At 34.3% G+C, this 25,315-nt stretch overlaps 2 protein-coding genes across 2 annotated transcripts in view; both read right to left on the bottom strand.

Moving 5' to 3' along the window:
* LOC136805475 (uncharacterized) overlaps positions 1 to 10,792 on the bottom strand; it is a 33,479-nt gene extending 22,687 nt beyond the window's left edge. Inside the window, exons 1-2 of the mRNA XM_067062048.1 lie at positions 10,709 to 10,792; positions 8,805 to 8,951 (exon numbers count right to left, since the gene is read on the bottom strand). The gene's annotated coding sequence lies outside the window, so the exon portion shown is untranslated. The remainder of the gene's footprint in view (positions 1 to 8,804; positions 8,952 to 10,708) is intronic.
* Positions 10,793 to 11,414: 622 nt separating this feature from the next.
* LOC136805478 (TNF receptor-associated factor family protein DDB_G0272098-like) lies at positions 11,415 to 17,370 on the bottom strand. Its single transcript, XM_067062054.1, has 7 exons — positions 16,408 to 17,370; positions 15,618 to 15,672; positions 15,193 to 15,303; positions 14,540 to 14,704; positions 14,134 to 14,223; positions 13,256 to 13,333; positions 11,415 to 12,974 (listed from the first exon to the last, which is right to left on the bottom strand). Exons 1-7 carry the CDS (start codon positions 16,572 to 16,574, stop codon positions 12,045 to 12,047), a joined length of 1,596 nt encoding a protein of 531 aa, XP_066918155.1. The 5' UTR covers positions 16,575 to 17,370; the 3' UTR covers positions 11,415 to 12,044.
* Between the last annotated feature and the right edge of the window lie 7,945 nt (positions 17,371 to 25,315).

The raw sequence follows: 25,315 nt of genomic DNA on the forward strand, positions 1-25,315 counted from the left end.
GCTCCAACCAAATTGTGACCATTATAATTTTTCAGAAACTCCGAATTTTCCGAGCTGAATCCTTGCAAAGTTCGCAAAATGAAAGTATTGATTTACTGATCAATTATTTACCTCTCAGAAAGTAAAAATTAAACAACAGAAAAATATTTGCTCTTGTTTGTAAGACCGCTCGCTGCGCTTCGATTTAACAAGATCCGTAAGCAAGAGAAAACTTTTATCTTTAGAAGAAATTCAAACCAAAAAAAGAAATCTTTCGCAGAATTATTCAACGCTATTGTTTTGATATTCTATCACTTAGCCGAACACTTTTTAGAATAATGGTGAATTGCTTTAAGCCGAAGTCACAAAAATTATCTCTGTTATTTTTTGAAGGCCTTCTATCGCAACGATAACTTAGCGAGATTGCAGACGGCTGTTGTAAGTTCGGAATGAACTTTCCAACGATACTTTCGAAACGATAAAATAGACGATGGTATCGTTCGTTAATAGTAACCACGGCAAAATATAACGTGCAGAGTTTACAGCTGATTATTATTGGCGGGAAACAGAAAGAATATAGCGACGGTAGAGTTTGGAACATACAGCCTCCGACCGCTCAGGGCCGACCACTCAGGGCCGACCGCTCAGGGCCGACCTCCCAAATTATTCCATTTCTAGTGACCTAATGTACCATTGATAGTACGAATTCGGTTAGAAGAAGCTAACAAGATGCTAAACAACAGAAATCAAAGTAAGGTGGGGGGGGGGCGTACAAGATTTTAGTACTGCGAAAATGGACCGTTTTTACTGGTCCGATATCGGAAATTGCCCATTTCTATTAAAATATCTCAGTAACGAGGAGAGGAGTTTGATTTCTGAATTGTGGCAAAGTGGCTCAAAAGCAAAAGGAAAATCGGAATATTTTTACCCTGGATTTCGGATATCACGGGAGTCACGACAATAGAGATTCGGTATTTCGGTTCATAACTGGAAATGAAATTCAAATTCGTTAACGTTTTAATTTTGCGGAGCTTCAAATATTTTATTCCACCATCTTATCTTCTTATCTTGACCGAATCATCTCGTGCATATCATGACGTCATCGAATAAACAGTGAAATTTTTATGACAAGGCGTTGACAGGCTGAATGTCATTCGTCAAGAAACACGCTTTATTTATTCATCAACACTTTTCAAGAGATTTCATTTCATTTTTACTTTTTTTGAAATTGCATTCAACTCTTTTTTCATATCTTATATTTGAATCCATCACACGCTGGAAACTCATGTATTCACTTTGAAGATCGTAAAAGAAAAATCCTATCAATATATTGTATTTGACCTTAAAATTCCGACTACAGAATTGGATGGAAAGTCTATCTGTTTTTCGAAATTTTTTTCATAGTGATGACTTTCTAAGATTGAAGATTGTTTGATATGAAAATGGTGATCATACAACAATATACATACACACAAGAAGTTTTTTTTCTTCTTCTTCATTCTTCATCTTCATTTTCTGAATGATTTAGAATATTTTCAATCTTATAATAATCCACTTTTGAATATATTTTCAATAACCACAGAGCAATTCTCCAATTTCGAATTCTATCAATAATTATAGAGCAGTTTAGGCAGTCAAAACTCATCATAAAATCCATATTATGTAAAAAAGCTAATTAAAATTCAGAAACAAAGCATGTTAAAGGTTTTGTTTTTAAATAAGAGCGATAACGGATGCTTACTCATCAATTTTAATTTACAAGCTTTTTCACATTGGATTGACACGGATGTGGAGCAAGATTGGTTAAAAAGAGAAAAATAAAAATATTATTTTGCTTATATCAGCATAATATAACAATAGGCAGACACTGTCCTGATATGAAATAGGTGTCTGATATGAAACTGGAACACTTATGTAAAAATAAAACCTTTAATCTAAAAGTCAAACACATTCTAACCAAGAAAGAAATCATATCACAAACTTAACACGACAAGGACAAAAATGGAGAACCAACAAATCAACACAGCGACAAATCTAAATACAGTGTGTCCTGAAAAAAAAGTATCGAGTCGTACCACTTCTATAGAAAGAAAGTTGTCGTGTGTGTTTCACTAAATTTGCAATGTTTATCATATTAATTGTCATGAGAAACTTTTTCAAAAAACAATTCTCAATAACTTTAACGTGATGAAAATTGTAAAGAAAGTTAATTCTTTTTAATCATAATGACTGTTGCAAAAAAATATTATGTTGGTATATATTTTCTTACAATGTGTTAAACACACGCAACAACCTTCTACTCATGTTCGAGCTCAATATTTTTTTCCGGACGTATACATATATTATATACAATATACAGAATTAGACCATAGATAGGCTAGATAAAGATCCAGGCATGGACAATTACACTGGCTGCAACTGATTCCTATGGGACTGGTTATTAATACAAGGCAAGCTAAATACAAATACATCGTTAAGACAAAAGTACAAAACAAAATTAACAACTACAAAAAATGGATTATGTATCTCAAAAAAATGAATACACCTTTAGGAAAAATCAGGCCTCATTAAAACCCTTGACAATTAATGAATTAATTTAATCACTGCATGCTATGTTAATACAATACAGCCTCTGTACAACCACACCTGACATCCTTCGTCTAGAAGCATCTCATAAACTATGCCTAAACATAGTGTGTCATCGGAAAATACGTAACAACCTTAAAAATCAAGGTCAATAAAAAAAACCTTAGGACGCTTGATTGTATTATTGATATAAGGAAGATATAAGTCTATTGGAGAGGCGTAAGGGGGTCGCAAGCACCGAAACGACGACGCATTTTTCTTGAATCACTGACAACATCGACAGTACTTATTGCACATAACCTTATTTTGTAACTGCATGGATTTTTGGACACCGAAATGACGTTGTTTTTTTCTTCACAGAAGTACCGACAGAAAAAAGGGCTAATACCGCCACAACGTTAAACCCAGTCGCTCCCCACTCTAGAGGACCTTTAGCATTGACGAAAATTCTCCTTAATGGTATCAATGGAGTTGAGCTTTATATTTCAGAATTCACTACCATACCAAGATATGCCGTTCAACTTAAAATAGATATAGTATAAAAATACAAATATTTGTCAATGACTGTCTCTGGTTCAGCAATCACTGTACTTCATTGCATTTCGGCTCAAATCGTAAATATCCCGACAATCAAATTTCTTATGAAAAACGTCCATACACGTTTATTTATAAAAATATTCAAATTTTTTAAAGCCTTGGGATGTCTTTTTGAGTTTTAAGTTAAGTTAGAAAATGTTCTTAACATGTTCTTTAATCATTTTCTTTAAAAAATCGGGTGTCCACCGCAAAGTTCTTAACTTATTCTTAACATTATATAATTTGTTCTTATGACAAAACGTATACGTATGAAAATAGGCATTGCCAAGTTGATTTATAAGTTTGCATGAAAATACCTCAGGCAGATTATTATTCAAAGATAAAATAAGAGAGAGAAAAATTGATGTTAAGGTTTTGAGGTTGCTATGGCATATTTTGACCTTGTTTTGGTTAAGTTTTCCTGAAACTATAAAGCGATGGGAAAATTTATTTTTGAAGTGTTATGGCTATTAGTTTTAACGACTAAACAAACTTTCTTTAAGTTATATCTTGGCTTGAGTTAACTTTGACAAAAAGGTCTGGATGACACAAAAAGGATTTGATTTTAGTTAAGGGTTAAAATCATCGAATAAACACCATTAAGGACAATTAATCTATCTAAAACCGAGCCCACGTGACTTTCAAATACCACACCTATATCAAAACAACCTACAGTAAAAAACGTTCAAAAAAAACATCCGAAAATGGATGTTCCAAACTTTTTGAGTTTGAGTTTGAAGCCTAAATATACTTAACTTGTTTTTATTTTCACTTTTTTGTGAGTATTTTTAAAGCGCATATTCGTAAGAAATCGAGGATGTTTAAGAGTCTACAAAGCCGTGAAATGTTATTCACTTGTTCTTGATATTTTGGACACCAAAGCTTTATGTTCTTTTAAAAAACGTGGCCTTGGAGGAACAGCACCATTCAAAAAGCCGACCAGAAAGCATCCAATAGTGCCATTTTTCCCAAGACCCAATTTGTAGATGTATACGGTAAAGTACAACCAAAGGCGCCAAGGGGCCAGTTTAGGGCCCACATTACAGACTGAAATCTATCCAAATAATTTTGAAAATTCACAAGATCCACTCAAAGTGACATTTAATTTGGAAAAAAAATCTGCAATTCAGATCGATCAATTTCAGAAAATTTATTTAAAAAAAGAGCAAACCCCCTCCCCCCACCGGTAGCTACGGCAAGTCGAGTTACAAGTAGAATGTCAATGAAATCACCGAATAGATGCACCTGCTATTATTAACCTTACAACCTTTTAACCACAGCCATAAGTAAAGACCCAAGACTTTTCTCCAATTGTCTTGAAATAAAATAACTTTATCACTTTACAATAATATTAAAAGCGTAGACAAGAATTACATAAGCAAAGAAATCTATGTATGACCTTTCGTCTACCCTTGCAAAGTCACATTCAAAATCATCGCATGCAAGCAAAAACAAACTTTACACTATCATTACTCTATGTTATGAACATCATTATCACAAATCTAAACCTCAATTGTAAGCATAAGACAAGAATTTTGAGCAAAAAAATACAAAACACCTAAATACAAGGCAGAATCAGACCTGATGCAACAGCTAATTAATAGATAAAGCTTTTAGTGCTTCAATAATACAATCTCACATAACAAATTGGCATGCTATTCTTCGACCTTTATTTCGAAGAGTAGTCAGAATTTCGAAATTCTTATAAAATACTTAAAATAGAAAATAAATATTGGTCAAAAGTAAATCTGTTTAAAGTGTACCCCTTCCATTGTTATTAAGTCGGTCAGCATTAATCAACTTAACTAACATTGATATGTGAGCAAAAAATAGGCCTTCTTTTACCTAAAAAACACACACATAACAAACTATAAAATCAACCCAAAGCAAAAGAGATATTTCTGTAAGCTTAAAATATCATATTCTCTATTTTCTAAAAAAGAATTTCGACTTAACACAGGTATATATATATATATATATATAGTCTAGAAGTATAAAACCTTCAACTACTCAAAATGGAAACAATAAATACAAAAACCTACAAAACAAAAAGACAATACAAATACAACAAAAATCTAGAATGAACATTCACAGAAAATCAATCAGGTTGGAGTAGAAAAGGAAAATATGATGACATAGAAATCCGTCAATGTAAAACTAGTGATCTAAAATGACTTTAAGGAAGAAAGTAACTCAATATGAGTTAAGATGGAAAGAAGTAACTCAATATGAGTCAAAAAATATTTCAAGAAAACACATTATCTGTTCCTCAGTTTTCGACCTACACAGGATTTCGGCCATTTGTGAAAATATCCTCCTATATGATGGAAATAGGGTTGTGTAGGTAGGCCAAGCAGTGTTAATTAGACACCACCACAGATAAAAGATAGTAAAAAGATGTGTTTATTGAAAGTATAAAACGCGCGCAATAATATAAAATAAACTAAAACGTAACACGGAACCAGCCGAAGAAACTAAAATTACAATGAGAAAAGAAGTATACTTTCTACTAGACAAAGTTGCCACACCTTTGACACGTTTCTGCCACAACGTTGAAGAAAGCATACTAGAAGAGAAGGAACTGGGATTGGATTGCCACTATCCAACCCTGTGGCTCTCACACACATTTTACAGTTCAAAGAATAAGATGGAAAGAGTGGGGAAAGAATGAGAATTTAAAAAATCGGACTATAACCCGGTTCGAAGCCCCGTACACCGTGACCGCTCACCGCAAGAGCTGGCGAACGAGTGAATCTTCAGAGAGTTGAAATCTTGAAAATTCTGAAAAATGACGAACTATAACCCGTCGAAGACTGCAATCTAACTTTGCGTTTTCAGCACCTTGACATTGCATTCTTTGTATAAAAACTTTGGCTTTAACTTTCAAGTCCTCGAAAAGTAACGTAGAACGAGCAATCCTGAGAAGTTCACCAACAAAAGAAGAATAAAAAATCGATTCTGGCAAGTTGCTATCTTTATGTGGCATTCGGACTATGGAAAAAGGAAATGCATCCCGTTTATCAAACAACTTATAAATAAATATCCCGTCTTTGATGGTAATATCCAGGTTTAAAAAAGAAGCATGATTACCAGAGTGCTCAATTTTGAGTTCAAGCTCATCTGGATAGATATCTCTATACACAGACTGAAACAAGTTACCGTCATTGATCGCACACAAATCATCAATGAATCTTTTAGTCGAATGAAAATGGCGAGCCTTAACCTTATTTTCCTCAATGATCCTGCTCATATACCTTTGTTCGTATTGGTAGAGGAAAAGATTAGCCCAAAATTATGAAATTTAAAAGCAGGTATCGTTAGGGAAAATTAGACGCAGGAACACATTGATGGTCAAGCTCCCCTAATTGTAAATCCTAAATACCTGTGAGGGTTCCTAGATCACAAATTAGTATCTGATAGAATCCAGGTCTCCTATTATTAGGTCATTTTTCAGTTGTAAAATCAGCTCGTAGTTTCCTTTGCCTGTCATACACTTTACAATTACTTTTTATGCAGTGTAGTGAATCCCTTTTCTGGCAACAGCCCTCTTAAGCATGATTCCCTTTTGTACAACATAAATCAAAGAATGTAAGAAGATAGGAAAGATTATAACATCCCCTTCTCACAAACATACTGGGACCCCTTCTTTGTCCAAAATGTCCAATTGTCCAAAATATCGTCCCCAGTGGAAAATTATCCTCCAATTTTTGTCGCCACTGGAAAAATTAAATGGTGTATTAGATTATATCGTCACTCAAGATATTATGCTATTATTCCCATCCCCACTGAATTTTCTGACTTGGAAACAAAAGAATTGAAATCCCCAGCCAAAAAAATATAATCGAGTTTTAGTCCGTTATTTTTATCCCCACTAGCTGGAAAATCCTACCATGTCTGTGAGAAGGGGTGTATTATAGAAACTATTGAAACTTGACATTGACAAGATACTTTTCATACGCAAGAATAATTAGCAGCAGTAGACAAGATGAGAATTTACCATTGAATATCATCAACTAAACTTTCGAAATCAAAACAACTAAGCATCTTTTCGTGTACATGGTGAGGTCAGCATAACACGAAAAGGGAATCACAAAAGATAAACCTGATTAAATTGGAATAAGTAACCAAGGAGTTCCTATAGCAACAAATAAAGTTGTCAGAGGGCACATCAGTAGGTCATTTTGTTTGTTTAAATTACCAATTAGCCCTTTCTAATTTGTAAGATTAATTAGGAGTTTATTACCTATCGTATGTATCATTTATAAAACCATAGGACCAAATTGCTAAACAAGTCTTTGTTTTTGTCTGAAGTTATTCTCACAGTAATAAAGAAACTTTTTCTTTATAAGAAAAAACTATATAAGAACATAAGGCTTCGATGGCCGAAATGTTAAGAACAAGTTAAGAACAATTTAAGGCTTTGCCGACTCTAAAACAGCCGGTTTTTTAGAAAAATGGTGAAAATAAGATCATGTTAAGAACATTTTTGGGCTTAAAACTCAAAAAGTTGAGAACATCCGAAGACTTCAACAATTTTGGATGTTCTTATATAAAAACATATACACTTTTTTTCAGCTGTTCTTATTTTTTTGTCACTTTGAGCCTTGAATTGTTCTTCTTTTGTTCTTATTTTTTTCTAAGGTAAAAAACAAGTTTTGGCTATTTACTTTACTATTTAGAGGATTTTAGAAACCAGTGATTCTTTTTGCTATAACTCTCTAACTTCAGCCTCTCCACTGTTCTTAAATTGTTCTTATTTTTTGGCATTTTTGAGCCTCATTGTTCTTATAAAATTGTTCTTATAAAAAAAGTGTATCATACAGCTCATCATATAATTACAAAGATTTTCTCAAGACTTCAAATCAAACAAAGTCTGAGTCTAAGCATAAGTGTGCATCATTTTTATAAGACATCATTTTAAACGTATTTCCTACTTTTTGCTTACACAGCATTTTTAAACTAACAAAAACTCCTGTGCCACGTGAGGACAACATTTTGAGAAATTCTAGGTGTTAATTCTGCTTTAGCATCACAAGAGTGCCTCCTTTCTATATAGTAGAAAATAATACCTTTAAACTACAGAAAATTTCATACGAAAACACTTTTTAACCTGAGAATTTATTAAACAAGCAAGCTACATCCAGCCGTACAAAGAATCAGTATTATCCTTTCATTTTAAAAGTATACACAGAAGAAAAAAAGAAGTGTATTTACTTGGCACGAAAACTTGAAATGAACTTTTGAATACAACTCTTCATATTAACACCTTAGTGTTTTTGAAAAAGTTGATCGCCTTAAAGTACAATTTTTTGCATAGGCTGATCGTAGATATATTCTCATTTAGAAATTTTAACAATCTACTCTAAGGTCCCAAATGAACGTCCCCACCTGGTTTAAATTAATTTTCAAAAAGTTTAGCTATATTGAAAATACATTCTGACATCACAAGCTGAATTGCTCTAAATAGCCTGTTTTTAGCATATAATAACCTTATTTTGGGGTACAATTTCGGACCCCCCTTTTATTCGAACCTCTGCTACTATTCGGGACCTTAGAGTAGACGTTTTGTTTCGATTTTGATAATTTGTAAACTACCGTCACAGGTGTTTTAATATCTTGTCTTGGATTGATAAAAGAAAGTAAAAATTAAAAGTTACCCATACCTGACTCAGGTTTTATACGAGAAACCAAACCCAATCCATTATGAAGTCCAAATCCGAAAAGACAAAAAATCAAAGTGTAAGTCTTCCTCAAAACCACAGCAAACTTTGTTTATAGATTTCTTATTTGATGCCAAGTTTAGTCAGGAGCTACAATGGAAAAAGAAAATAATGAAATTATATCATAATGTACCACAGAAAAACGTCCAATCACTGCATATACACAGCTTGTAAAACATTAATATAAGATTGTCCTATACATATGATTAGAAAATTGATTTTTTATGGTTTTTCTTTGTGATTGTTTCAGACAAAAGTTGTTATAGCAAGAAAAGAGAAAAAAAAAAGTTAATTAAAATTGGTAATTCAAAGGTTAATTATATCAAGGGAAATACAAAGGGTATAGTTTGTTTATAAGAAAAAGTCCAAATTGTAGAAATGATGTTTAATTGCTTGTATTTATAACAAGGAGGAACGAACTCTTGATAGGTTGATCAATTAAATTGGTCTAAATTGGGCAATAGAGAACAGGGTTCAGGAATTTCTAAGAATCGAAAAAAGACTTTATGGCTTTTCAATAAGAAGAGAAAGAGACTTTAATTTTTTCAATACATAGAGGGCAATGCTTATAATTTAATAAGTTTCACAAAGGTATCGGAAAAACGAAATTAATTTTCTGGATGTTTTTAATAAGCCATGTATTATAATCTCATTAAACATTTTTATCACGACTTTTCATCGCGTCTCCACTATTTAGAATCAGTAGTTTTGAAGATACTTTGATAAGGTACCCAAGATACTCAAGGTATATACTTAAGATTCTCAAGGAAAATTTTATTCAAAACATTATACGAAACAATAAAACCCTACCCCTTTTATAGGAGATTTTACAGCCTTTCAGATGCTTGAAAATTCAACCAATAAATTTGGTGCATGTATGACTGACTGCACGTGTTTTTAATGTGATCTCGTGTAATTTACACGAAATAAGATGGAGAAAATGAACTCTGATTGGCTATGCTTTTCAAACATCAGTATGATATATGTGAAGTGTAGTAACGTCTCAGCTTATCTGTTCACTCCATTTTTTCATACACAGAATTATTAACACGTTCGCTGCCGACTACAAGCATACTAGTAAGTAGAGGGGTCAAAATACTGTTAGTACTTCAAAGAGCCAAAAGCCCGGGGCCGCTTATAGCTTTTTGATAGACTGGATGGCTCTGATAAGTGGCCCGGAGTAGTTTGGCAGACTTTTTTTGGCTTTGCTTGAGGTGGTGGCAAATACATGCCACTAGATCCAGTCCCTATTTGGAGAAAAACAAACAGAAAAACATGACATGACCAATAGACCATTTTTCCATTTTTTTTTAGTTATCTTCATGTTTTTATTATAGTTTCATAAACTTTGATGGGGTTTTATAATATATTTTATCGTTTGTTGTTTTCTTGTAATTTTTCAAAACGAAAGTGAAAAAAATTCAAAATGGCGATGTCCTTTAGTCTACTTCACTGGACTCATCAGAAAGCAAAGTTCAGTCAAAAGTAGATTCTAGTCTAAAGAGCCAATGACTTTGTACAGAAACTTAATTTTGTTTGCTTTTTCATCGGATATTTGAATTTGAAATTGAAATCTACGTGGAATTTTGTGTCGATTGGTACACTTTTGCCAGAAAACCGGTTTTTAGGCCTCCAGAGCCGCCTGGGCTTACGCTGTAAGCTTACAACGCTGTACTGGGGTGTACTGTAAACAACCTGAAGACATTTGAAGCAAAACTGAGACCACAAAAGCTTCTCAAAGTTAAACTTTCGATGAAATTACGAGAGGTATAATTTTCGATTTCTGAAAATGGCGCGGCAGTTCAAGTGTTAATTTCCACAGAAGAACCCGATAAAAAGTCACTTACCTAGATACTAGTATGGTTGACCCACACAGCCGCTACCGAGCACCACGAACAAAATATTCATTTATTTCATTTTCTTATTTTTGTTTACCTGGAATAAAAAATATGACGTAAGTTGGAACTTTACGGTTGACGAAGGCTCTGATATTAAATCTAGAAATACCTATCAGTTTTTTCTTCATTTGTTATAATGTACAGGTGACGCTCTCTAATTCGACGTTCTATTATTCGATACGTTCCCTTATTCGATTATATTTAAAGTCACCGTTAACAAGAAATTAACGACGCTCTATTATTCAAAAACGCTCCCATATTCGAAGAAAGCCCAAAAGTCCCTTAGAAAATCGACTTAGAGTGCGTCAACTGTAGTTACAGACCCCTTTACTCGACCTTTCTGCGATTCTCACTCAAACAAGTAAAGACAAAACACACAAACAAAAGTAATTTTAAGCTATTGACCAAAATTACCCCCAAATAACTACTACACATTCACATTGCTCATGGTAATTGAAATTTGAATTGAAATTTAAATAAAAAAAAGAAATTTATAGAGACAAAAATGTTCGAGCGAGTTGGGACGAGTGAGTTTGATTAGTTCGGTTCATAAAAAATTCGAGAAATAAGATAGCCTGGTTTAAAACACCTTGGGTACTGTGAAATTGACACACAAATTTATTAATATCGGAATTTAAATTTTATTACACAAATATATTACAAAATGAATGACAGGCCCAGCCTATCCATCTGTTCAAAATATTTTTTGGTCATCATAAATATTTAAAATACTTTTTTTTCTATCAAAAAGTATATGAAAAAATTAATGAAAATATAATATTAACATGGATTTGAAAATTTCAAAATATTTTTTGGTCATTATAAATATTTTAAATACTTTATTTCTATCAAACAGTAAATGAAAAAAATAACGAAAATATATGTTAACATGGATTTAATAATCTTCCTACAGATGGCCTACAGAGATACCTTCGTCTATTGAATGTCAAGCATGGCATTCTAAATCTAGATTTGAAATAATCTAAGAAACCTACAAGTCACAAAGTTGGTTCAACGTTCATCGAACATCATATTCAGGACGTTGTTTTTATGTTTTTGCGATGGAAGCAAGACCAGTATTGTACCTTTTTCCACCATGTTTGAGCCATAGTGTGTTTAGATGGTATGCATGTTTAATCCCAAAAGAAAATTAAGACAATTATAAAAATTTCAGCCATTATACACGGGCTTACCAGAATCGATTGAAAAGCTTTAAATTTAATAAAGCTGTTCTATAAAAAAGTGAAATGATTGAACCAAAACTGAACCTCAATCAAAACAAGTTCTAATATTTAACAAGCATACATAGTATAAAATTATCATCTTCATCCCTCTCAAAAAAATGGTTAAGCCTCATATTCAAGGTGCGAAAATTCTTGAAATAGTCGGATGATTTATCTAAAATAACATGACCCTTTTTACCAACAAACTCCACACTCTGGACAAAAGAAAATTGGTCTTGTTTGTATTCACCGAATGGCATCAAGATATACAAAACACTGAATTTGATACCAGTAGAGAAAGCAAATGATTCATTGTGTAATCTACAGCGGCTCCTCAAACGTTCTGGTATGTGCTCAAATGTCTTTGGAAATTCAACTCGAAAATCAAGATTTATTCTTTCAGTTCTCATATTCAATTTCAAGTATGTTTTATTTTGACCAACTTTCTTGTGGTCATTGTATTTGATTGTTTGGAATACAATTTGATCCAAATCAAGGCTTGATGCTGAACTAGAAGGATTATCCGAAAGATTTTTTTCACTTTCACCAGGGATGTTAGCAGCAACGGCAGGTGTGCAACGCCTTCGTGCATGGAAATAAGGACGTCTTATAGTTGAATAACAGGTGCTGCTGACAGTAGGCTGATCACAATTTTCATTTGATGCAGAATTAACTTGAGGGTCCTCTTTCGGAGCCTTAATCGAATTTTGTGGTTGAAAAATTGTATCTTCAATACTGTTTGAAGATTCTGCAGGTTCGTTTACACTTGTTCCAACGAAAGAACTACTGCCTATTGAAATCTCTGGTTGCTGAGAATCAATAACAGGTTTACCCAGCTGTTTCCTTTGCTTCAATATAATTTGCTCCAGTGATTTTTCTTTCTCTTGGGTTGCAACTAGCTGTTTCTTTGTTTCTCTCAATTCCTTTATTACCAACGACAAATGGAATGGCATTTGATCTTGGTTGTGTTCAGATTGCTGGTTCCGAAGGAACTGTTATAATTAAAAAATAAAGACGCAAAGCTTTTCTAGTATAAATTTTTAATAGCTTTTTTATTTACACTTTTTAAAAAGTGTTGCCTTAAATTTTTAAGTTAGGATATCTCCTTCCTAAATATCATAGCTTTAAGCACTTTTTAACTTTTGTTGGACCTATAGCAAAACATCTCTGTCCAAAATATTACACCCAGTTAGATCATAATTTTATCATTTCCTTTTATACAAAAACCATTACATGAGAAAAGCAGGGCGGATGACCATGTGGTTGTTTTTACCTTATCAGGGCATCCATTGGAAAAGAATTGACATTCTACCTCTTGGAAGTCACATTCAGTTGCAAGGTGATCTTCTATCTGATATCAAGAGAGAGAGTGAGAGAGAGAGAAATGTTATAAAAAGCTTATGTTTGACTGGTTCTAGAGGAGATTGAGAATACTCAAAAGAGATATTAAAGGTTTCCAATTAATTGAGCTAGAGCTCCAGTGTTCATTAAGTCTTTAATGCACAACAATGTATACCATTCAAGTCTTTTGACTGCAGGTGTGCTCAATTAAAAGACCGCTAGAGAGATGGCACCATTTATTCCCTGAAGTGCCTCACTCATCTCCAATAGTTCTTCTTAAAGGTTTTGTTTTGATTGAAAGGTCTGATGATGCTTATGTAGTAAAATCAAGTGCGACATGATTAGAAAAAGGTTTTGGAAAGATGAAAAGACATTGAATAAAAAAACATTCCTCAAACAAGGGGAATTTATTGATACTCTTTCGAATGTTTTTATGTTTATTATAAATAGAACGTTTTCTATCTTATAATCAAAACATTCGATTGTAAATTTGCTCGAAATCAATTTTGCTATTTTTTTGTTTAACAAAAGCAATAGAATGTGAGGTCACATCTCAAAACAACTTTCGACCTTTCACTTCTTTACAGGATATCATTGCGTAAAAAAGTAGCTTTAATTTATCTGACTCAGCATGAAGACACTGCCTAAAATATTAAGCTCCTTTTATTCCCGTAGAAAACCTTTAATCATTATATTATGCTTCAAGCAAACAGAAAGCAAGAATCATTTTTGAAGTGCCTAATAAAGCCTTGACATTACTGACCAATAAATCGTAGTTGACCACGGACACCGTGGTTATTATACACTTACAAGATATTTAAAACTTTTTCTTGGAAATGTTTTTTGGCAATTTTCATTTGAACATTTCACCGGAAATCCTCTGCAAGCTTTGTAATGATCCTAAGACAATAAAACAAGTTAAGAGAGATAAAATTTGGGAACATAACATAAATTATACTTAAAATGTAAAATTATCATTTTTCAGTAAAATTCTATCAGATCAACCAACAACAAAGCTTCTGAACGGAGACATTTTCCTTTTGTGCTTTTCTTTATTAAAAATGAGTTTTATTGTTTTATGGTGGTAATCTATCTTAACTATTTTAGAATAAGAAAGTACTTTTAGATTCTAAGCTAAAGAAAAGAAAAATTTAATTCGAATTAAAAAAGTTTTGCAATGTCATGGCTTTTTTGAACAATTAAAAACAAATCAAACCTCAAGTTGGTTTTTCTTATGAACCTCATCACACCATTGACAATTCAAATGTTGATATCCACAACTTTTCTCATGCTCCATCATATCCTTCCTTAAAAGCATTTCGTCACAAAGAACTGATTTTCTGCAATTGACTTTGATGTATTGACACACCGGAGAATGTTGCTTGATGGAAGATAAAAATAATTTTGAAAATAATTTTCCCAATTTTATCAAAAGAAGCCTAGAATTAAATTTATCAAAAAAATTAGTCATTATGGTACCTTACTTTTATAGACTTTAATGCCTAAGATGTTGAAAGAAATATTCTTGTCCGTGCCCCCTGTTGAGGATATCGGATATCTAGAGGGTTAACGATTTTTGTTCAAAAGTGGATATCCAGGAGGTAAATATCTACAAGGGAGTGGATATCCAGGAGGTAAGGTGTCTTTTCAAGTAAAAAATACGATATCCAGGGATCTTTATAAGAGAGGATATCCAATACTTTACTTCGAAAAATCCATATCCTCAACAGTGAGGATATAAGAATTTTTCTGGAAAAGCCCATTTTCTCGGATATATTTTGAAAAATACCATGACAAAAAGATCTTGTTATTCCCCAATATAAACCATTGTAACAGACAAAAATAGAACTTATAAAACGAATGACTTACCTCAAAATAATCACATATTTTCCCAACCCATTCACAGCCATCTCTCTGTTGTTTGCAATGTACATCGAGTGTCGTTTTGATCAAGCGGTCAACTGTTCCAATTGCATGTCCCTTCAAATAAGATTACTGTCATAGCCATCTCACTTAATAACAATGTATCAGGAAGAATCACAGATTATTAACATATCTCAACTACTATTTCTTAAAATATTCTCAGCAGTCAAAAAGAAAATTTCTTTATTTTTGCTCTTAGAGTCTATAATTATACCCTGGTTAAAACCTAATCTATATATTTACCTCATTTAAGGATATTCAGGAGTTCAATTCTCAAACCTCTTGGCAATTAGCACCTGGCAATATAATAAAGGTTTGTAAATAAAAACAGCCAAGAAAATAGATTTTATATTGGATTGAAAAATACATACCAGATTAGTGCTATTTTGGATAGCGTTACATAATGGACAAGTTACTCGCTTTTTGCTAAAAAGTAAAAACGAGAGTAATTTAGAATTTCTGGTCATAAAATATCAAAATTGCATTCGAACGGTACTGCAACACAGAGATGGTACCTGCTGATCTAAAGGCATGGATAGTACAAGGCAGGCTCTTGATGTATTAACTGCTATCACATGTGTAGTCTTTTCCCTATTCTGTTAGAGATGATTGTTAGATTGTTAGCCCGGGGGGGGGGGGCACTCCAGGTAAGTGACCTACAGGATGTGCGGCCCTTAAGGGTAGGTTTTTTGGACTTTGGAAAGTGCACTGTAAGTGGGTGGGTGTAAAATTTGGGAAAAAAACAAATTTTGAGGTAAAATTTGAGAAATTTCAAAAATTTTGCCCTGAAAAGGGCAAAATATTTCGAAAAACTGCACTATAAGAGTCGATTTTCAGCCAAATTTTTCCTGCACTGAAAGGGTCTGATTTTAGAGATCTGATTTTTGGCCGAACGTACGGTCGTTTTAAAAATCGAGTGCCCTCGGGTTGTTAGCTTTATTTGCAGACTGTATAAAGAAAAACTAATGAAAAGACTAACGAGTTCTGAGTTGTTTGATTATGCGATTGTGAATCTATTCCATAATCATGGAAAAAGCCATTACCCAGATGATGGTGGGCAGATTTAAAAAGGATAATGAAAAGTTAGTTTAAACGATATTATCTCAAACAGAAATGGAAGTATTTAAAAACAACATTGGATTAAAATTGGATAAAACTTACTCAAGTTTTTGTGTTGTCTTCCACTTTTCCAGACATCCTTTACAAAATGTGTGATAACATGGCAGTTCAAAAGCACCTTTCAATAACAACATACAAATTGAACATTCTAATCCTTCTCGACGGTTTGGCTCCAATAATTTAAAATCATAACCATTTTGTTGCAGCATTTTATTTTAAAAACTGGACTATTTATAAACAAATTTCATCTTTAAGAAAACAAGTTTCAATTTTAAGTCTTGGAAATAAATATTTCTTACTTTTTCAGCATCAAAAATCAAGGGTATTTGTTTTTTTGATCATCAATTAAACATAAATCAAATCTTTGAAGTGAATATTTTGATGCTCAGTGCACCTTTTAGACATCATGAATTTTCATTTCTTTTGCATTTTGAAAATGATATGTGACCTATCAGTATCAACATGTAACTTGTTAACATATGACCTGTGTTTCAAACAAGCCCTAACTAAGTCGTTTTACTACAGATGTGTGCCAAAGAATTATGATTTTTGATTTTGATTTTCACTTTATTTAACGTTGGAAAATTATAAAAAATAGTAACTTAATACTAATACAATCCAACAAACTCTAGTTAAAATGTATAAAAAAATTCATAAGATATATATAATATATATTAAAAAAAGAAAAGAAAAAATACTACACTAGATTTTGGGTAGAAGAGGAGATTCATCTGCAATAGTAGCTGGGAGACCCGTCTACTCTGTTCATGTGGTTTCGAAGTATAGCATTTAGTTCAAACGAATAATAATATAGAAATAACAGAGTAGCCGGGTATTTTTGTAGATGCCAAATCTGGTCGCAGAATTTTATTGGCTGTTAAACAATTGTTGAAATCACGTGATGTTATTGTTTTGATTGGAAGTGCGCGAATCTGATTGGCTAACCTTATCAACGGCTTTTTTGGCACAAAATTCAAACCAAATGTAAACAAATTCGAACTGGGTCAAAAATACCACACTCTCAATGAGTAGCTTCTGATGGGGTTTTTGCTTATGTGGTGTAAGTTTGAATAGAGAGTATGGATCTCCAGACTACTGCAATAGTTACATCCAGTTTTTTTTTAGATTTGAAAACTTTGCAAAGCATAAGTTTAATATTTCGGTCATGAATTTTAATCAAAGTAGATCTAAGAAGAACTTTTTCAAAGGACTTGGTAAAGTTTGAAAATCTTGCTTTTAGGGCTCTGTAATGTGTTTTATTGATTAATGCATGTGCAGTTTTAGAACAAAACATCCATATGAGTGGACAATAATTGAAAATTGACATTATAAAAGTGAAATATAAGATGTCACGTTTTTCTTGGGAGAAAATAGTCCTTATCCTCATTTTAAAGGTTTTAATTTTGTTATTTGAATAAGTAGGGTCTAATAGATGAGGATATCAATCAAAACTTGTAAAAGTTTTACAATTTTAGAACTATCAATAATATTACCATTAATGATCAGAGAAATATTACATTTTGGACTACCTGGGAAGATGGCTTGAAACTTTGCTGAGTTTGCAACCAATGAATTTTGTGCATACCAATCTAACATTAGTTTTGCTTTTTTGGAGAGCATAGTGTAAACAATTTCAAGCGTTTTTCCTGCCTCCGAAAGAGTTATCGTCTGCAAAGTTACAGATGTCATCTTCATTAAAAAACGTCGTATAAACTACCAAGAGAAGTTGCATCTGCACAATCGATTAAGTCGTTTAGAGAAACTGAATGATGCATGGAAAAACCACCCACAAAAATTTGTTACAAGAGGAATGATTGTGAAAGAAGATCGGTTAGAGACCCACCTTGAGCCTAGCTTGTAAATCTGTATAATAATAATAAATAAATTCTGTTTGATAGAGTATTATGATGGTTCAATCAGTCTAGACTTAAACTCTTATATCAGGGAAATATATCCTAGAAACTAGGCTAGTCTTACCCCTTTTATCTTTGCCTTTTTTATCAATCAATACAATGCTGACATTTTCGAAGCAGTTCGAAGACATGTTGTCTTTCACGAAAATCAGCAAAAAAATGGCCACACATCCCTTTGAAACACTCAATTTTCAAATGACAATCACGTTTTGACCTCTCATCACGCCATCACGAGAAAAAATTACCAAATCACGTAATCATGGTTAAAAAAGTCCCTATCACTAGGGAGGTCAAAAGTCATGATCTTTTGAGCTTGCGCAAATAAATAAAAGAAAAAAGAGATTTCTTGTTTTCCTCTCTTCATGTATCTTTACCATAATCCACTCAAAATGGTTCATTCTTTTTCTAAATCAGTAGAAAATTTATCAGAATCAAAATAAAAAAGAATGAAGTCGATTGCTCTTCTACAACTAATGATATCACAATAAAACATGTAAACAAAAAAAGGTGACAGCACTGAAAAAAGTTTTAACGGGTTGTCCTTCCAACGGTCATCAACTTGAAGCAATTGTTCTTTTTTGGAGAAGTGGTGCAAAAGAAAAAGCCATAGTGTCCTCCAGGGTTTGTTCCCTCCACCAAATTCTGGATTTTTTTAAATCTCCCCCCTCTTTTTTTCCCCCTGTGACTTTTTCGGTTATTAGTTTCCCTCTTCTTTTTTGCTTTCCCCCCAGAAAATTCTGAAAATATCAGTCCCCCCCATATACCCATATAAACAGTGCGCCACAAACCGCGATATTTCGAGAACACGGAAGCGCGTCAAAACACCAGCTTTTTTAGAGTTTTGTCTCGTTTATCCAAACGCTGCAATCCCGCGTAGGCTTAGGGTTCAAGACTAGAACCCCCAATACGAGACATTTGCCTGACCGAAAAAAAATCATCATCATCAATTTTGTTAATTTTCAGAATTGTTTACTCACTGGAAATACGCAACTTTCTGAAGTTTTGTTTTTTTTTGGTTGTGCTTCATTTTAAAAATAATGAAGATGAAAAGTTACCATCAATCCCGCGAGTAAAAAAAAAGTATTCCGACTAGTCTACGAAAAGTGCGCTCGCGCGGCGAATAGAATATCTCGCAAATTAATATATGCATAAAACTGACGAAATCCTTTCTTTTTTATGCTTAGGTGACGTCACCATCAATCCTGACTTGACAATGGAGAACCAAATTTGGCAATGCATAATTATTACGAGCGGCCGAGAAAGTTTGTGTGACGCAGAAATTGCGCGATAAACGAAGCCCTAGAAAAACGCCCACTGAAAATTGAAACTAGGAATTTATTGAATATTTCACTGATGAAGTATCAAACTTTTTGTTTTTTGTAATTACTATAAATTCATAATTTTTAAATACTATTTTTTGAAAGTCAATGGACAATTAAAGTGAATTTAAGCTGATTGGGTGGATATGGGGCGGACGGGCGTTTTGCACGTTCCGAGATCGGAAATTAAACGAGAGTAAAAAACGGGGGCGGCTTGTAATAGTAATTCATTATTTTATTTTTTTTTTTTTTTCGCGAATGATTTTTGGATTTTTGAATTTAAGGATATAAATATATAATATATTATATTTGTCAATGCGAAAAGATATTTCTTTACTTTGCGAATAATCTGTTGTGTTGCTTCGCCACTTTCCCCTGGATTGTTTTAGTAGACACTTCGGTCACGTAAATAAAAACACGTGTATATGTTGAAGCCGACTGTGGACTGACCGAAATTGCAATTTACATAAATTATTGTGGAAGTGAACGCTTTAGAGGAATGTTTGGGAAATCAAAAAGACCACTTTTGTGAGAATGTTGAATTTTGTTTATATGGCGGTTTGTGACGGACTGATAAATTTCTCAAATTTCAACCTGACACAAACGTAAAATTTTGATTCAAAAAAGGAATACTAGACAAATGGAAAATGGGTTAATGTAAACAAACATGCTTAGAAATTTTCAATCATGATCTAATCACATGATATCATGTGGACTGACCTTGGTTGCTGAGATAAAGTTGAAGTGATATCCCTAACCCCTCACCCGGCCGGTGGTGCACCCACCCGGCGGTGCACACGTGTGGTGCCTTCTTCGGAGTAATGGCGATCATAACAGTTAGCCTAACTCGTCAGTCAGACTTATTTATATATAGTACTAAGACCTTCGTATAAGTAACCCTAAATAACAAATTTTCGGCAGCCGGTTTGGCCTAGTGGATAGAGCATTGGTTTCGTAACCTATAGGTTCCCGGTTCGAGACCCCCTTTGGTCACTATTCAACTTGAAAAAAACTCTAAGTCCAGCCGGATGCATCTGAAGCTTTCCGAATGTCAAATTTGCCAACTATCGATGTTTTCCCCATCTCCTTTTTTTCCTCCTTTAGTTTACTATTTAAATCTGCCTCACCTATCCGGGCTTTACTATCGATCAAAATTCTAAAAATGCTGGTTGAGTCAACCTCTCACGGCGCAAGCAAACTGCTTGGCCTTGCTTGGCTTGGGTGCCTCATCTCCAGTAAAAAAGAAATGGGCCATTCCAGTTTTTATTCGTTACCCCCCAATGGACGACATGGAATTTCCGTAGCAAATTGCTTTCAAGAAAGTCCGGAATTTCCGTAACAAATTTACAAAATACCTATCAAAACAGTGGAATTCCGTTACCTTAACCTAAAAAAATCATGGAATTCCAATACTTTAATGCAAAATTAAGTAAAATTCATGGAATTCCGATACTTTCTCTCTAAAGTTTGCCTGGAATTCCGTGCCAAAATTTATTTCAAAAATTGATGTCATCCATTAGGGGGTAATTTTTTTTTTCTGGAATGGCCCAATATGTATTACAGGCTTTCACTTACTATGAAGAGTGATTGTGTTATGCTGGAGTACGACATGTCATTGCGTGTATCATTATATCGTTGTCGTTTCATCCAAAGTCATCCAAACAAGACTTTATTCCTTCTATACACCACAGCCTTCTCGCCTTTGATTTGTGTTGGAAACTCACTTTGCCTGGTGAAATTTATTTCCCGCGTAATTTTTTTTTTCGATTTTCAAGATGGCAGATTCGCTACAGTTAGACTTTTTGATACCCCGGGGGGGGGGGGGGGGGACTCAAGGTAAATGACATACCAGACGTTTCGGCCCTTACTCTTTCAGTACTGCCACCAGTTCGTGGCTACTTTCGGCTGCCTAATTTTTTTTTGAGGACCTAAATCAAAAAGTGGCACGCTGAAAAGATAGCCCTTGAAAAGAGCTTTCCAACGAACCCAAACATGACCTAGTTTGCATCAGCCAAAGCCGAGAAAATCGCATTTTGAAGTTGACTGATTGTCACTTTGAAGAAAACTTGAAATTTACGTTTCCCACAGTACTGAAGGAGTTAACAGGCTAAATTTTGATTCTTTTTGATAGAAATTGCTTAGAAATCTGCTAATTCAACTATTTGGATCATTTCAAAGGCGTTTCGGAGTATTCCTGAAGATGTCCCACGTAGCCATAACTCTTTCAGTACTGCCCAGCCAAATTTCGTTCATATTTGGACGATACTTTCGGCTGCCGGTAATTTTTTTTGAGGACCTAAATCAAAAAAGTGGCACGCTGAAAAGATAGCCCTTGAAAAGAGCTTTCCAACGAACCCAAACATGACCTAGTTTGCATCAGCCAAAGCCGAGAAAATCGCATTTTGAAGTTGACTGATTGTCACTTTGAAGAAAACTTGAAATTTACGTTTCCCACAGTACTGAAGGAGTTAACAGGCTAAATTTTGATTCTTTTTGATAGAAATTGCTTAGAAATCTGCTAATTCAACTATTTGGATCATTTCAAAGGCGTTTCGGAGTATTCCTGAAGATGTCCCACGTAGCCATAACTCTTTCAGTACTGCCCAGCCAAATTTCGTTCATATTTGGACGATACTTTCGGCTGCCGGTAATTTTTTTTGAGGACCTAAATCAAAAAAGTGGCAGGCTGAAAAGATAGCCCTTGAAAAGAGCTTTCCAACGAACCCAAACATGACCTAGTTTGCATCAGCCAAAGCCGAGAAAATTGCATTTTGAAGTTGACTGATTGTCACTTTGAAAAAAACTTGAAATTTACGTTTCCCACAGTACTGAAGGAGTTAACAGGCTAAATTTTGATTTTTTTTGATAGAAATTGCTTAGAAATCTGCTAATTCAACTATTTGGATCATTTCAAAGGCGTTTCGGAGTATTCCTGAAGATGTCCCACGTAGCCATAACTCTTTCAGTACTGCCCAGCCAAATTTCGTTCATATTTGGACGATACTTTCGGCTGCCGGTAATTTTTTTTGAGGACCTAAATCAAAAAAGTGGCACGCTGAAAAGATAGCCCTTGAAAAGAGCTTTCCAACGAACCCAAACATGACCTAGTTTGCATCAGCCAAAGCCGAGAAAATCGCATTTTGAAGTTGACTGATTGTCACTTTGAAGAAAACTTGAAATTTACGTTTCCCACAGTACTGAAGGAGTTAAGGCCCAGGCGGGGGGGGGTGGTTACTTAGGCAAATGGAGGGTACGGTATGTGCCGCCCTTAAGGGTACCTTTTTTTGACTTCCAAAGTCCCGCTAAGGGTCGGAAAAATCAGAAAATCAAATTTCAGTCCCACTAAGGGTCGGAAAATAGGAAAATTTCAACTTTTTACCCCCTGAAAGATAGAAATTTAGTCAAAATTGGTCAAATTATCCCCGCCAAGGGTCGTAAAATTCACAAAATTATCCTTGGTTTTCTTTTTTAGTCCCGGTAAGGGTCCAAAGGTCGAAAGTCGGGCGGCACCCCCGTCAGTTCGCAACCCTAGTACCCCCCCGGACCTTAAGGGTAGGTTTTTCATAGTTCAGCTAGTGCACTGTAAGGGTAGGAAATTACAAAACTGCACTGAACTCCACTGTAAGGGTAGGAAATTGCGATAAAAGGTCAATTTATTGGTAAAATTGGCACAAAATTGGTCAATTTTGGAGGAAAAATTCCACATTTTCTTGGAAAATTACAAAAAACTTTGCCCTTACGGGCGAGAAATTTTGAAAAAGTGCACTGTAAGGGTATGATTTTTCATGGAAATTCACTGCACTGTAAGGGTCCGATTTTAGAAGCCAAATTTTGGGCCGAACGTATGGTCGTTTTCAGATCGAGTGCCCCCCTCCCGGGTAAATACCAAGATTGATGCTCACGATTTTTTTGACCCGCATTCCGCGCGATCGTATTTAATCGCCCGCACGTGCACGCTGTGTGTATGCATGTAAGAACTCGACCCTCTCTTCAGTCTCTTTTAGACTTCAAAGGAGATGGAGCGGGGTGTCTCTTAGCGTGGCCACTCTACGAATAAAGAGTCCTGAATGAGAGTCGCGAGTCGAAGAGTGATCGGACCTTCTCTTCAATGTTAAACCAATAGATGTACGGAGTGCGTAGTGCTTACTCTAGGACTTCTTAAGAAAACCCCCTGCTAATTAAATTCGAATAATTCAATATTTTATTACAGTGAAGATAGACCTTAAACTTGTTAAAATTTATTTTTTGTTACTTATTGGTTCTTATTTTACGTGTTCATTTCATCACCAAAGGCATTCGTTACTCCATGGAGATCAGAGATAACCTTAACAACGACTATATGAGAGCACCCGATTCTTCACCTGATCTTAAAAAATTTCTCCGTGGTAGGTATAAATTTTATCGAAATTGAATTGTGTCTCTTATTCGTGCAAGTAAAAAAACTTTACTATTCTCGTTACTTTTTTCAAAATTCTGGTAATCTTCGCAACTATGGGAAGGCGTCAGAGAGATTATATCCTCTTCTTCTTCTTCCACTGGCATTTCCTTGAATATCAATGATTCTTTATCTTCTAATCCTGAAGAAGTTTCTGAAGCTTTTAACGACTTTTCCTCTACTATTGCAGGTAAGATACGCTCTAAAATTCCTTACACGCGTCGTCATTTCTCAGAATGGCTGAAGAATGACAATCGAAACGTCAATCACTTTCTTGTTTCTCCAACTTCCAAAAATGAAATCTCCAAAATTATTTCATCTCTCAGTGAACATAAAGCTTCAAGTCCGAACAGCATTCCTTTTCGAATTATCTCCTCAAATCTGAAAAGTCTTCAATCTTTCCAGATATCATAAATCTTTCTTTCTTTACTGGTATCTTTCCTAGTCAACTCAAAGAAGCGAAAGTCATCTCTCTCAATCACCTCTTCATTTGATGCTGAAAACTACAAGCCCATCTCTCTTCTTTCAAACATCAACAAAATTTTCCTAAAACTTATGCACAAGCGGCTAATAAACTTTCTTGATCAATCTAACTCTATATATCCTTTACAATTTGGTTTTCGTTCCAATAATTCAACTGAGACAGCTCTTCTTTACTGCATAAACAAAATTTCTAAAGCTCTTGATGATGGAGAGTATGGATGTTCTATCTTTATTGATTTGCAAAAAGCCTTTGATACCGTCGATCACTCAATTCTAATTTCAAAGCTCGATTTGTATGGCATTCGTGGTAAAGCTCTTGACTGGTTTCGTTCTTTTCTTTCTGGTAGATCACAATTCGTGTCAGTATCTGGTAAAAACTCAAGACCGAAACCCATGGAATATGGTCCCACAAGGTTCTGTCCTCGGCCCTTTACTTTTCCTTCTTTGTGAATGATCTCTACATTGCACTTCGTTATGCATTGGTCAATCGTTTTGCTAATGACACTATGTTACTTTTTTTCAAACGAATCTCTAAAACCAATTTCAAAGCAAGCCAATATTGATCTAAAACTCTTGATGAATTGGTTTAAGGCAAACAAAATACCTCTGAACACCAGCAAGACTGAGTTTATGATCTTCCGTCCAGTCAGAAAGAAAATCAACTACGATTTAAAAGTTAGAATCAATGGTCATCGGCTTAGGCCAAGCAAAGTTGTGAGATATATATTGGTGTGTATATTGACGAGCATCTGAACTGGAAATTCACGTTGATTTTGTATGTAACAAATTAAAAAGAGCCA

This window comes from Clytia hemisphaerica, unplaced genomic scaffold (genome assembly GCF_902728285.1).
Source record: "Clytia hemisphaerica strain Z4C2 unplaced genomic scaffold, Clytia hemisphaerica genome assembly, whole genome shotgun sequence".
NCBI classification, from domain to species: domain Eukaryota; kingdom Metazoa; phylum Cnidaria; class Hydrozoa; order Leptothecata; family Clytiidae; genus Clytia; species Clytia hemisphaerica.

Bases quoted from the DNA above. Each gene is read 5' to 3' on its own strand.
- LOC136805478 (XM_067062054.1), bottom strand. From the start codon at position 16,574: ATGCTGCAACAAAATGGTTATGATTTTAAATTATTGGAGCCAAACCGT. The intron at 15,673-16,407 runs GTAAGTTTTATC...TTTACTTTTTAG, and splicing joins AAGACAACACAAAAACTTGA to CAAAAAGCGAGTAACTTGTC. The intron at 13,334-14,133 runs GTAAGTGTATAA...TCTTGATATCAG, and splicing joins GAAAAAGTTTTAAATATCTT to ATAGAAGATCACCTTGCAAC.